General features: G+C 53.2%; 1 protein-coding gene across 6 annotated transcripts; it reads right to left on the bottom strand.

The window, feature by feature from the left end:
• Nucleotides 1–2,648: 2,648 nt before the first annotated feature.
• Nucleotides 2,649–6,276, bottom strand: LOC104876752. Of its 6 annotated transcripts, XR_004517113.1 has the most exons (4): nucleotides 6,203–6,273; nucleotides 5,483–5,819; nucleotides 3,423–5,340; nucleotides 2,649–2,975 (listed from the first exon to the last, which is right to left on the bottom strand). XR_004517113.1 is itself a non-coding variant. In XM_010644950.2 (2 exons), exons 1-2 carry the CDS (start codon nucleotides 5,823–5,825, stop codon nucleotides 4,940–4,942), a joined length of 744 nt encoding a protein of 247 aa, XP_010643252.1. In that variant the 5' UTR covers nucleotides 5,826–6,125; the 3' UTR covers nucleotides 3,280–4,939. The 6 variants fall into 6 exon arrangements, 1 of the variants encoding a protein (XP_010643252.1); XR_784401.2 differs by lacking the exon at nucleotides 6,203–6,273 and having other exon boundaries at nucleotides 2,649–2,777; nucleotides 5,483–6,125; XR_004517112.1 differs by lacking the exon at nucleotides 6,203–6,273 and having other exon boundaries at nucleotides 2,649–2,960; nucleotides 5,483–6,125.
• Nucleotides 6,277–13,885: the final 7,609 nt, after the last annotated feature.

Here is a 13,885-nt window from a genome sequence, read left to right on the forward strand (position 1 = left end):
GAAACGAGACCGGCCTCCCGACCCAGTGCGTGGACGGGAAGTGGGTGCTGGCCACTGGCTCTCACTGCCCACAGGGCCAGGTGCAGAGCCTTCCGGGCTCTAACACTGTATACGGGGACATTATACGTCTACGTCTTTGTGAGGTGCATCACAGTGACTCCACGTCCACGTCATATAACAGCCGAGCCATGTAATCAGGGTGTCCACCTCTTCAAATACTAATATTTTTGCATTTCTGGGGATTGAACCCAGGGTCTTCGTACTAAGTTGCATCTCAGCCCTTCAATTTTCTATTGAAGTGTTTTTGAAGTTCATTGAAGTGTTCCTTTGTGACAAGGTCTCACTATGTATTCTAGACTCAATTGGACGGTGTAGCCCAGGCTGGCTATGAAATCATGGTGATCCTCCTGCCTCAGCCTCCTAAATGCTGGGATTACAAACATTCACCACCATCCCAGCTCATTAATCATTTTTATGTGTTGGGAATTGCATACTCTTCGAGTGGTTTTGAGGGTGTGTCCTAGATTATTTTAGTCAGTAGATTGTTTTAATTGTCCTGTAGAAAATCTAGGACTCATTTCTCCTGTCTGTGTTTTGATGCCCCTCACTGAGCTTCTTCAAGTCCCCAGCCTCCTTTCCCTTTGTGATTTCTACTTATCACTACATCATTCCTTTTTCTCTTTTTATTTCACAAATGCATGAGGACACGTAGTATTTGTCTTTCTCTGTCTAGTTTATTTCACTTAACATAATGGCTTCCAGTTCTGTCCACATTACTGCAAATGACAGGACTCCATTTTCATGGCTGAGTAATATTCCACTGTACATATTCACCACATTTTCTTTATCCATTCATCCGCTGATGGACATCCAGATTGATCCCATATTTCAGCTATTGTGCATGATGTGTGAGTATCTTTTTTGTTATAATGACTTCATTCTAGCAGTAGAATTGCTGGTCCTATGCCGGCTCTCGTTTCAGTCTGTTGAGAGCGCTCCATCATAGCCCAGCTAGCCTACCGTCCTCCAGTGGTGCATGGTTTCCCCTTTCTCTGTGCCCTTGCCAGTATTGGTGATTTTTTGCCTTTCTGGGGATGGCTGTTCTAGGTAGTGAGATGGGAACTCACTACGGTTTTGGTTCGCACTGATCTGCATACCCTGAGGGCTGGGAAGGTGAACATTTCCACACAGTGCTGGTTGTTTGAGGTCACTGCCTCGCTCTTTGCCACATTTTAGTTGGATTATTTGGGATGCTGTGTGTGCGTTCAGCTTCTGCGGTGCCTTAAACTTACTACGGCTATTACTATTTTGACTTACCACGCAGTCTGGCTTTGATTTTTCACTATCACAAAAGGTACTACAGTGAACACTTTGAAAGTAGGCTTCATCTGTGCCTGTGTGCATAGAACAGATCTGGAAAACGCTGGCTTTCCCCCACAGTGCGGGCAGCTGCAAACCGCCAACTCTGCTGTGGTCCAAGGCCTGGTGAGGGTGAAGGCGCTTACTTCCCGGGAGCAGGGCCCAGTCACCCTCTGCGCTGGCGCTGACTCCTCTGCCTGCACCTTACTTGGCCAGGCTCACAGTTCGTAGCTGACCCCTGCCGCCGAGATCTGGGTGCTCAGCCCAGGTGGCTTGGAAGGCTGGGGTTGCTGGGAGTGAGGTCCCTGCTGGAGGTGGAGGCCAGCACTGCAGAAGGCTTTCAGTCACTGCAGGGACTGGGCCTCGCCAGGACTCGACTCCACGTAACAGAGACAAGGGCGCGCTGGCTGCACACACCTCGGGCAGCAGCGAGGCACCCCCAGTGCTCCCTGGAGAGGGGCAAGTGTCCTTCCCCGTGAGGGAGCGCAGCCGGCCCCACAGCGGGTGGGCATCTCCCATGTCCACTGGGAGCCCATCCTTTCCAATACCTTGCCTGCAGACCTCAGCCTGATGCAGGCCCAGACTCGACCGGTGCAGGCTCCTGCTGTGCACTGTGCAAGGCCCCTGCTGCTGGCGGGTCATGTGCACATTTGCATTCGCACGCACACACACACACAAACACACACACACACACACACACAGAGAGTGGGCGCAGCTGCGTGCTCCTTGGGCTGCAGAGCCCAAGGCCTCCTGCGCAGGACAGAAGCCCTGGGAGAGCTGGGCCGTGGCCATCTCCCCATGGGCAGGCGTAGGCCCCCACACTGGAGAGGGCAGTGGGCCAGGGTGCAGGGGCCCCTGACACCTGACACGCCCAGGAACAGCCCAAGCATTCCTGCTGCGGCTCTGGGATATTTTGTTTGAGAATAAAAGAAGTCCTGTCTGGAATAGATGTCAGGAAGAAGGCAGGCTTGCATTAATTAGCAGCACGAACTCTAAATCAGTGATCCACACACAACTGCAGCTGAACTCTGTGGCGCCAAATAAGAAGCACGTGGCCAGCAGCACCACCAGCACCGCTTCACAGGGTCTTTGAGTCCCGCTGCCCCAGCCGCCCAGCTGCAGCATGCGGAACCTGGCTTTGTGCAGACTGGGGACTGGGAGCAGCTCTGAGCCCGTGTCTGAGGGGGACAGCTGGGTCCAGCGGCGTGGAGCCTCCCGGGGACAGACAAGCCGAGGCCTGGCCCGCCTTGCTCAGCGCTGGGGTGCAGCCTCCGTGGGTGCTGGCCACCATTCTGAGAACCGCTTTGGCGCCATGGGGCAGCTCCTGGACTGAGCCACTGACCTGGCCTGCGTCCTTCCACGCGACTTACCCAGTGGTCCTCGGAGTGGCGCAGCACGCAGGCTCCACAGGGGTGGTGCTGGGCAGAGACAGAGATGTCGTGGGGTGCAGAGACCCTGCAGGTGACCGCCTGAGCACCTGGCTCACCAGGAAGGAAGTCAGCAACTCCAGCGCCAACCCAGAGTGGGAGAGGTGGGCCCGGAAGTGCAGCTCCCTGCCCTTTCCCAGCCTTCCTGACCTTCCCCGCATCTCTTTCCTTTTGCTGTTAAGATTAAGACTGGTGCATGAGGAAGGAAGAGGGAGAATTTGAGCCAAGAAGTGGGCCAGGGAGGTCAGGGAGAGGGGGCGCCTTCCTCTGGCCACCAGGGCCAGCCGTGGGGCTTTGGCAGCCAGGCCAGCCCTGCCTTGGAAGGCAATGGCCCTGAACCATCCTCCATCCTCCTTCTCCTCCCAAGGACTGTCAGGAAGCGTCCCTGGGCCGAGGCGGGAGCCTGGAGTACAGACCTGAGCAGACTCTCAAATGCCCGGCTGTGCTGGGAGTCGCTGACACTCCCACCTCCCTCTAGGTGCCATTTCCCCTGGTGGCTGCCTCCTTTATTAGCCAGAGACAGAGCCTGGGAGGCTTCCTGATCGTGGCGTGGCTGCCTGGCCTGAGTGTGGCCTTCATCAGCGCACCGGCGGCCTCCCATGACCCTGCGCCTCACTGAAGAGTTCCCGACATTACCTGCTCCAGACAGCCTCGGTCTCCCCGACCCTTCCTACGTGAGCCAAGCCGCTCTGCTGTCATCCTTGGGGCCCCTTCTGGGGCTGGCAGGATTGGCTTCATTCTCAGCTTGCTCTCCTCGTGGACTCTTCCGCGCCTCCAACACCGCTCCCCTCTGGGGGCCAGAGGCAGCTGCCACCCAGGAAGATTCAGTCCGCGATCTCTCCCACTGCTCATGCTGGGCTTGCCAGTCTGCCTTTGCCCAACCCTTTTAAAAATGTGTTAAAGTCAGAGCCACTGTCTAACTCTTCTCCCTAAGCTCTCTGTAAACCCAGATCAAGGCATCAGTGCGGCAAAGAGACCTCTGCTTTGTCGGGTTTGTGGCCACACTGTCCACAACAGCCAGGTGTGGGACTGAGGCGTCCTGGAAGGACTCATGGGCCGAGAAGCTGCTGTGTAAACACAGTGGAATATTATTTAGTGATAAAGAGGAGTGGAATCTGTTCTTTTCAGCATCACAGATGGAACTGGAGGTTGTTATGTTCACGGGAATATGCCAAAGATAAATACCGCCTGATCTCAGTCATGTGTAGACACTAAAAAGCCGATTTCGTAGGAGGGTAGAGTGGCAGTTCCCAGAGGCCAGCCAGGGCCAGGGTGTTAAGAGTTCAATCAGGTGTTGCAACCGTCACATGGGAAGAGTGAGTCCCAGTGTTCTAAGCACAGGAAGGTGACTACAGTCTATAGCAGGCCATTGTCTGCGTCATAAAGAGCTGGAAAAGGAATGTGTAGCCTACAAGTACAAAGAAAAACATGTTCAGTGAGAAGGGAATGCCAACTCCCACCATTTGATCAGCGTGTTTTGTGGACGAGTATCGAATTATCACATGGTTAAGGTGTAGATCTAAAATGCTCTCCAAGCACGTCGTGTGTGGGGGCCTGCTCAAAGAGGACAGGTCCCTGGGTGTGCGACCTGAGGGGCAGTGTAGCTGTCTTGACTCCTCCCTCCCTTCTCTCTCTGCTTCCTGACTGCCATGAGGTGAGCAGCTTTCCTACCCCACTTCCTTTCACCTGGCCGCTTCCGCCTTGCAGCCAGCTGACCACAGGCTGAAACCCCCACACCATGAGCCAAAGTAAATGTCTACTCTTTAAGTTGTGGATGTTAGGTGTTTGTCTGTTACACACATGAACTCCATATATATAAACGTTCGTATGTGTCAATAAAAATTAAATACAGCTCATAGAAAGCCAAGAAATGAAACAAAACCAAAGCAAACACAGACCAGGGTGCAGCTTCCCCCGGGTTTAGGAATTCCCAGGTCAGAGACTGTGCTCTTCGCTGTGGCCTGCTGTAGCACAGAGAAGGCAGCTGCCTCTTCGAAAGGGAGGAGGAGCTCGGTAGCTGCTGGCTGTCGGTAGGAGGAAACATTCCTGGAAATCTTCCACATACATGGGGGACAGGTCCCGGGATGGCCACGGGGTGCCCGCCTCTCCTGCCCTTCTTTGACTTCCCTTCCCCCTGAAGGCTACGGTTGGGTTCATTTTGTGCTAAATCGGGAGTGGGGAGAGGACAGCACAGCCCATGCTTGTCTGAGGAGTCTCCACCTCTTCTCCACGTCGGGCTCGTTTGCCACAGGCGTGTTCAAGTGACGTCTGGCTCTCATCCAGGCGTCCGCACTTCTGCCTAGGTAGGAAGAGGCCGCTTCCCTCCGGGTCTCCTTCCTGACAGGCGGCAGTGCTGCAGCCGGCTTCCTTGTCGCCAGGGTGGGGACGCTGTGTGTCCTCTGGGCTGAGCGCACCTTTCCCATGGGAGGATCCATCTGCCTTCTGTGTGCTGTGCCCGCCTTGTTCCCAAGAGCCTGGTCACACACACTGCCCTCCTCAGAGGAGCTCCTGGCTGTGTCCGGCACACACGAGAGGGAGGAAGCACCTGACCACCCTGTGGGGCAGAGCAAGGCGTCAGCTGGGCATGGGGTGGGAGGGAGCCTCTGTCGTGGCTTATTTAGGGACAGCGACCTGCCTACTGCTGCATGTGCCGCAGCCCCCCCATGTCTCCATGCCCCCAGGAGCCTGGTGCCCACCCCGCCGTCTGTCTCGCATCTGTGTCCCGTCCTCCTCCGGCCGGGCCTCCCTCAGTCTTCTGTCTGTCCTCAGCCTGTGTTCCGGCCGCCTCTGGCTGCAGTGCTCCTGCGCCTCCTCCACACCCTCAGCCTCTGCTCCATTCTCAGGAGGCGCGGCCGCCCAGCTCAGCAGCACAGCTGAGCCACATGCACTCCGTGCTATTTTCAGTTGTCCTGTGGTTTTACGTTCCTCACACCCACGTGATACACTTCCGTGTGAGATGGAGTGCGTTCGGGCTGTGGTTGCCTGGTGCCTGTCACCATCCTCCATGTTGGCCAGCAAGGACTGGTGAGCGGCCTGCATTAACCAACAGCGATGCGAGGTGAGCCGAGAGGTCGCCCAGCTTTGTGCAAGGGTCTGGTCCGCTCACCCCACTGTGGCCTGGCCCACGCAGCCGGTCGGAGCTCGCCGGGCTGGACGGCTCCGCGGCTGTGAACTCCGCCACCTGGCCTGGGCGTTAAGCTCTGGGCTCTGGGAAGTGTCCCCAAGGGCACTGGTGGGAGGTCCTCGCCGGCCTCGGGTCAGGCCACGAGCCAAGACCTCTCCACCCCAGGCCCTGCCCTGCGCATCTGGCTGTGGGCCGCAGTGGGAAGGCTTTGCTCTCCAGGAAGCTGGAGGTGAGGAGCCCAGGAGGCTGTGAGGAGGGCCGGGGCCCCCCTGCTGCTGTGGGAGGCGATTACCTCTCAGGAACCCGCGCCCAGGCAGAGCTGGGCAGACTGGTGCGGTGGCAGCTTCAGTGCCAGCCCCGAGCCCTCATTCCCGTCAGCCTCCTGGTGTGGCCTCGCTCGAGCCCAGGTCCTACTGGTCTTGTTCTGCTTCTGGCTTTGCTTTCTGTTTGTCTCGTTTCTGTTCCTGCCATCATTGACACTGTGTATGCTGGCAGTGGGACGGTTTTCACTGTCACGTCGTGGGCTAGCCAGTAAGGTTGTTCTGATGAACAGGCAAGGGTGCGGGGACCCTGCTGGCCGGAGTAACCCTGCCATTTCCAGTGGGTGGCGGCCTTCTGGTCACCTAGCAACCAAGAAAACCAACCGTAGGCCCCGCCCCGCTGGAGCATGCGCAGAGGCTGTGTCCGGGCTGGGCGGCGCAGCTTATGGGGTCGCTCTGTGGGGCGCGTGCGTGGTACATCCTCGTTGCCCTCCCCCTGCGCCTTCCCACTCTTGGTCTCCTTCCCATTTGTAAAAGCTCTATTTTCATCAGTTCCCCTTCAGTTCTTGTCTTTTTCTCCATCTAGTCCCCCCCGCTTCCTCCCATCTCCTTCCATCTCTTATTCTCCCATCCATTTGCGAAAGATCCCTCTACTTCCTCTTTATCTGTTTTTATTTTGCTCTACTTATCTTCTCATTTAAGAGAAACCATGCAATATTCAAATTTAGTGTGTCTGATTTATTTCACTTGACATTATGGTCTCAAGGGCTGGTGATGTAGCTCAGTGGCATTGCGCCTGTCTCAAGCGCAACGTCCTGAGTTCGATTCCCGGTACCATAAAAAAACCAACAACAAACAAAAAAACAAAGCAAACAAACAAAATCCATTGGTCTCAAGGTGCATCCATCTTTCGGCAAATGCCTCTAGTTTATCCCTTTTTATGGCAGGATGTTAGTCCATTGTGCATAAATACCACCTCTTTTTATCCATTCCAAAGTTCAGTTTCTACAGCACGCATATCGTTCCTGCACCACCGTAAAGGAAAAGTCGGAAGTCAAACAGCGCTCTGACCTTCTGTACTCAGCTTCCCGATGTGTGGAAGCGGAGACGTCCTGGTCCCGCAGCAGCGGCTGCCTTTCACGCGTCTCTCTTCCTTCGTGTTTCTAATAAAGACTCCATACATGAACACGAGGACCGCGTGCGCATGTTGTGCGTGTTGACGGGCGCACGGGAGAACACGGCGTCTCAGCTCAGCCCCGGCCGGACTTTGCCTGGGCTGCGTGGGCGGCTGGGGTCACCACGCCCCGTTTTCCTTTCCTGCATCGTCTTCACAAACAGTGCCTTGCGATCTCTTCGTGTCCTCTCACAATCACGTTCTGGACCCTCACTGATGAAGCGCAGTGGCCCCCGAGCCCCTGGGTCACAACCGCTGCTCCACCTGCTAGTGTAGACACCGGGCTCTGATGCGGAGGGATGCGCGCTCTCAGTGTGATGAGGTGAGCAAGGCGGGCATATGGTCAGATTCATATTTTTGTTATCTGCATTCACCATTTAAAAAATCAACACGAAAGCTGTTGAGTGATTTTGCGGCACATAATTCCTTTTATTAGTACTGTGAGTATGACCTTTCCATTGTTTAATCTAAAATGCACCCCCTTTGGTACGGCCGGAACTCAGGACCTTGTGCTTGCAAGGCAGGCGCTGTGCCGTTGAGCTACATCCCCAGCCTGCTGAAATACCTTTTTTATTCCTGTTTTGGTCAGGTGATGCATCTGGAAAGCACTGCATGCCTGCTCTGCAGGGCAGGTATTCTGGGCACAGGCCGGTGCAAGGCCCTTTGCAGTATGTTGATTGAGACATTTCTCCCCCAGTACTCTAGGGAAGTTCTCCGAAAAATAACTCCAGAAAAAGCTCTTGTCAAAAGCCATTAAATTCAGACCTGAGTTAATAATTTTATTAATTATGTCTTGAGCAAGCTGATTCCTTGTTTGTTTAACTAAGTTCTCATTATAAACTGATTAGAGACCATCAGTGCTCATTACGGACCACTGCACCCTCTGTGGGGCTGGTGCGGAGGGCGCCGGAGGTCGGGACAAGAAGTAGCTTAGAGAGCTGGTGGGAACTCGGGGTCAGGCCTAGGAGCACAGCCAAGTGCAGGCCTCAGGGTTGAGCAGCGGCAACCGAAGGGCTCACTCGTCCCGGTGCACAGTGTAGGCTGGGGGGTGGAGGGGGGGCCTGAGGAGGCTGGAAACTGAAGAAACAGACGTCCATCCCTGAGGAGAGGCGGGAGACAGGACATTTAGTTCGCATCCTGGAACGTAGCATCTCAGCCCAGAAGAACATCTGATCTGGTGCATTCAGGCAGAAGGCCGAGGGCTTTGTAAGGACAGGCTCTGGCCGGCGGGTGTGCACCGTCGGGGCCAGAGCGGTGGCCACCAGCTGCTTTGTGGTGGACTCAAGCGGGGCACGGTCAGATTTGCGCTGCGTGCTAGATCCTTATTACACATCACGAGTGGAGGTCGGAGAGGAACAGGCAGAATTAGTTTTCTGTAAAAAGGAAATGCAGCTTATGTATTGTTGTTGCTCCCATTCATCTCCTGAAAATTTATTTCAGACACTCTCCTAAGTTGGATATTTTGTTTTTCCCGCCGTCTTTACATATTACAAATACCCTGCAGTAGCAACAACTAGCTGAACATAAATTAGCCAAAAAAGAAATCCTATTCCTAAAAAAAAAAACACCCTCCGAAGTTCTGGATTCATAGAGTGTTACAAAACAACCCCATTCTACAATTGAATTATCAGACTTGACAACAGTGACTGGGGATATTCATTCCTGACCACATTATAGTACTGACTGACTTGTATGTTCAATTTGTAAGTCAAATTGCTCTTGACAAGATGCTTTGGCCTAAATCACTAGAAGAGGGACACTCAGGCAGCAAACGGTCAGGGTGTCATGCAGTGAGTGCACCCTTAAGGCTTCCAGAGGGAGGAGACAGAAAGTCTCCAGGGAGACCTTTGAGCTGGACTCCGAGGAATAGGCTTTTCCACCCAAGCCCAGTGGGAGTGCGGAACCAATGTCCACATGTCTTTTTGTTTGTTTTTGAGACAGGGTCTCTCTATGTAGTTCAGGCTGCTCTTGAATTCACAGCAGTCCCCCTGCCTCACCCTCCAGAGAGCTGGAATTACAAGTGCACCACCATGCCAGGCTCACACCATCTTTTCTTTAGGTCATTTTTTCTTTTGATCACTGGGCCCCAGGGGGTGACTATTGTTAAATAACAGGCAGTGTCTTGGAGACAAGTAGATTCTCTCTGGGGCCATGGTTCATTCAGCTCTCGTCATATTTGTGCTCCACTGAAGAGAACCTAACACTAGGCTCTCATATTTGGGTTGGCAGATAAAGGCTTAGCAAAATGCCACCATCAGTCACATGGAGATATGGATTAGGGTCAGGTGAGATTCAAGGCAGGGTGGCCAAAGTCTAATGTCTGGTATCCAAAATGATCATGTTTGGGTTGCGTCTTCCACAGATTTTATTGTAAATGCATCTGCCCTGCTCTGTCGCCGACCTATAGGGTCCCTTCTCTGAAGTCTGTCCTCTGAGAGCTGTTACATCCCTTTGTGAACTTTCTTGGGTGGTACAGGTAGCGTCTCACTAGCATGCTCAGTGCTGAGAAATGAAGGACCCTACATCTGTCAGACTCTTGCAGGAGGGTCGTGAGCCTTGTTTCATGAAGACTTGAGCTGAGCAGAGACCTCTCGTGGTGGAAGTGACCGTCCATAGCCACTTTGCAGGCCTCTCCCTGTGTCCCCTTGTCTCCACGGCCTTCCCCAGTGGCAAGGGCAAGATGGGTAGAAGCCGGGAGGCAGGAGGTTGGATGGTGCAAAGCCTTCCTGCATTTCCTGCCGAGGCTCCTCGCCTGGGCAGTCCCTGTTTCCTCCTGTGGGTCTGGCTCCTGCTGTGCCCCATTTCTTTTGTCTGTGGTGCCCTGCGCCTGCTGGCTTTCCAGCCCCTGCCAGGCAGCGTGGTCTGCTGTTCTGACTGCAACACCGGCCGTATGGCCTCTCCGCTCAGCATGTCAGCTCGCGGATTCCAGCCCGACGTTCCTGGCTGAGACCAAGTGGTTTCTGTTTTCTTGGTGGATGCAGCACTCATGCCAGTGCCAATGACACCAAAGAGCGCGGGAGGTGGCCCCACTCCACGACGGTCCCCTCCCCTCCCCTAGCAGGATGCTCTGCTCACTCTGAGCACTCAGAAGAAGCCGTTCCCACCTCTGCACGGCTGGCCCTCAAGTCAGTCTCCAAAGGCCTGTGCGGCTCCTGACCTGTACTGGGAGTCCCCAGGTGACCACTGTGCATGCAGTGGTCATTGCCACTTGGTGAAGGATTTTTATCTCAGGAGACAAATACAATCTTATTGCTAAGTGTATTTTTTTCTGCTTTCATCTTTTTATAGAAACATCATGGACAAAAGTGTAACAACATATATTTGAGGGTGAGGAAGGGGTGGTTGTGTCTCATTTTTCCCTTTATGCCTTTTACCTGAAAGTAGAATAAAACATGTATTTTAGAAGCATCCTAGCTTTGCTTTGAACAGAACATGCTCCACAGCTAATAGACAAATTCGGGAGAAGTCTTTGCTCTGCTGCTGCCCAGACTCCTACTTAAAGGGTAAGCTGTGTGCCGAGCCAAGAATGCTTTTCGGTTTGGCAGTTTTTACCTGGTCTTTGGGAGGGGTTAAAAGCCCAGCTATACAGTGCGGAAAGCCTGGAAACCTCTGCTGGATGTAATTATCATTGTGTGAAGGAGACCAGAGAGAAGAAAGCAATCTATCTTTCTTTCTTTTTTTTTTTTTGGTACCGGGGATTGAACTCGGGTCCTTGCCCTTGCAAGGCAGGCCACCGAACCGCTGAGCTAAATCCCCAGCCCTGTCTTCTTTCTGTTTTAAAAGAGCAAAATACATTCATGATCGTGTTTAAGTTCATTGTGTTTACCTACATTTTATTCATGGTCTCAACATACTATATGGCTTTATCTGGTCTTCAAGGAAATTCTATATATTGATTTATAACAGGGACAAAAGTCACTTTCAGATGCTCGGGGACTGGTGAATCGCCCCAAAGCCATTTTTCTCCCCTCTGTTCTGGCTCCTCTGTATTTGCACCTGCTCTGGAGGTCAGGCGGGAAGAGGAGGTGGCTGAAGTGAAATTCTCATGGGTCGCTTTTGTTGCCAGTTAGAATGGCTAGTGGAAGGCCAGCTTGGGAGAAGGAAACAAATACACTGACCTAATTGTTAATGGGTTTACCTTCATTCTAGTCCCCTTTGCACTGTTCCTGGAGGGGACGGCACAGAGGTTGCTGTCACCACACAGAGCCTCCTGTTACTTACGATCCCACACACCCTCTGGGCTGTGCCAAGCGGAAGCCAGGCAGGTGTGTAGTCAGCCAGCAGCTTATATGGTGGCCAGGGGAAGCCCGGCCTTAGCCCCACAGCAGAGCCTGAGTGTGCAGTCTGCTGAGCTGCACTGGAGGACAGCACTTGTTTGCCGTGAGCACACTAAAAGTTAAGACTGTCTGTTTTTGGTGCTTTTGTTTTTGCAAGAGTGATGACATTTTTTTCCAATGACAGCTTATAATTAGGCATCTCACAGTTATGGCAAACACAGGACTAATCCCTAGGAATAGAATCTCTATGCAACTTTGCAGCTAGAAGGACTGCTTGGAGCCTAGGGTCCAGCAGGAGCCATGTCCTAATGTGGGAAAACTTAAGATGCAAATAAGGTTTATACTTTGAAAAAGTTGGTATTAACTTTCTTGCCATTTCTCAACCCCTGCCCACTCCTCACCTAAAGCTCACTGTGTTCCTATGGCAGGATGGAAGTGTGCAGTGGGGTTAGGTGAGCAAGGAACCCCTTGGCTATGGGGCACACGTTCCTGAGGCCCAGTGGCTGCTGAAGCCGAAGGGAGTGACCAGCAAGCATGCAGGTGCAGCAGGTGGCCCACGGTTTCCTGCCACAGCTCAGCTGAGATGGACGTATGCATTAGATGTTGACACTTTTTCTTCTGGAACTTTTGGTCTCATATTTCTGGATGAAGCTAAATTGCAGGTACTGGAAACTGAGTGGACGAGGGGGCCCCACTCCAGGTGCCGGGGCTGCTGTGTACCTAGCCTCACATTTTGTGCTAATGAAAAGCCATTCCACCTTCCTTTATAAATTTTGAGCTTTTTTTTTTTTTTTTTGGCTGTATATATTTATCTTTTCTAGTTTGTAGCACTATGAAAATAAGAAGCGATTCTAACAGTCACCATGGAGTTCCCTGGGCCTTGGACAGTATCTGAAACACCCAAGGTGATTCATGAATATTTGTGGGTGAATGAATGAAAGCAAATAATGACAACCTGTGATAATGGTTCGCACAGCCTTTGGGGGCCTGGCAGACGCAAAAACAGCCAGTGAGGAGAGCGAGCAGACTGGAGGCAGACGAGTAAATAGAGCCTTCAAGTTCATGTTAGCTGCCTGTCACTGAAGTGAAGCACTGGGAGTCGGCCTCTGTAGAGAAGGGCTTTATTTTGGCTTCGGAGGCTGCAGTCCACAGTTTCTAGGCTCTGTGGCTTTACGGCCTGTGGCGAGACAGTGCCTCATGGTGACAGCTGGTGGCAGGGGGAGCCCCTCACCTCATGGTGGGAGGGGGGAGGAAAAGGGGGAGGCAGGGAGGAGCCTGGGATCCCACTCTCCCCTCAGTGCGAGCCTGGGTGGCCTCACTTCCTCCCAGCCCTCCGGCAGTGGCCAGACCTGCAGCTCAGGGCCTTTATGGGGGATTTAAGGTCCAAACTACAGCACAGGAGCTCGCGTTTTCCAGGAAGAGTGCAAGGTGGATGTGGAGCACCGTGAATGCAGAGTGCCGGGAGTGGTGTCTGCTCTGGCACGGACGGGCTCAGCCTCTGGAGGGGCAGCAAGGAAGTTGAGCGCCGTGGCCGCAGGTCGTGGCCCAGTGCTATAGGATCTGAGGGTGGGGGTGAGAGAGGGGATGGGGGCTTCCAGGCACAATCACAGGTCTTCTCCCTTTGGAAGGGGCCGGTTTCAAGTCACCGTAAGCAGTTATTACACACGTAAGTCGCTTTGGGAAACTACGCTGGCTCCTTCAGAAGAGCTATTTCAGCAGTCCTTCCTAGTCCATATCATTGATTTTGCTGGTCTCAGATACTCTGGCATGGACATAAATTGTCCTTCGATCTAAAAGGAGTTCTTAGCTATTGCAGCTGCTGTTTGATTTTCCCCAGATTATTTGAAGACACCAATGACACGGGTGATAAGTATTCTTACCATTGCATTGATCGTGCAGTTTGATCCCAATTTCTTTTCTGCTACAAATGCTAACAGAACCCTCTCTGTCCCTCAGTAAAAATACATGGAAATACTCAGCCTGTGATACAAGTGTGGCGAGAAAGAGCTGGCTGTTTCCATCTTTGCAGGTGAGAGAGTGGGAGCTGGACTGTGGTCCTGCGTTTGCAACAGTCTGGTTGAAGAAAGGCATCCAAAAAAGCCAAAGGCCATTGGAAGCAGCACACAGAGTAATAGCAATGGCACTGTCCTAGCAGCGAGCTGGAGGCTTCCCCAGGTAGAGGACAGGCGGGACTCAGGCACGGACTAGGACCTCTCCCCGCACAGGTTGCACAGGAAACGCTCTGAGCAGAAGTGGTCAGCATT

The sequence above is a fragment of the Fukomys damarensis genome, unplaced genomic scaffold (assembly GCF_012274545.1).
Source record: "Fukomys damarensis isolate Sample0158 unplaced genomic scaffold, DMR_v1.0_HiC HiC_scaffold_14, whole genome shotgun sequence".
NCBI classification, from domain to species: Eukaryota; Metazoa; Chordata; class Mammalia; order Rodentia; family Bathyergidae; genus Fukomys; species Fukomys damarensis.

Excerpts from the sequence above, each read along its gene's own strand:
- LOC104876752 (XM_010644950.2), bottom strand. The coding sequence starts at position 5,825 with ATGCAGGCCGCTCACCAGTCCTTGCTGGCCAACATGGAGGATGGTGAC. Across the intron at positions 5,341-5,482 it reads GATGCGAGACAGACGGCGGG|GGTGGTCAGGTGCTTCCTCC; the intron begins GTGGGCACCAGG and ends TCTGCCCCACAG.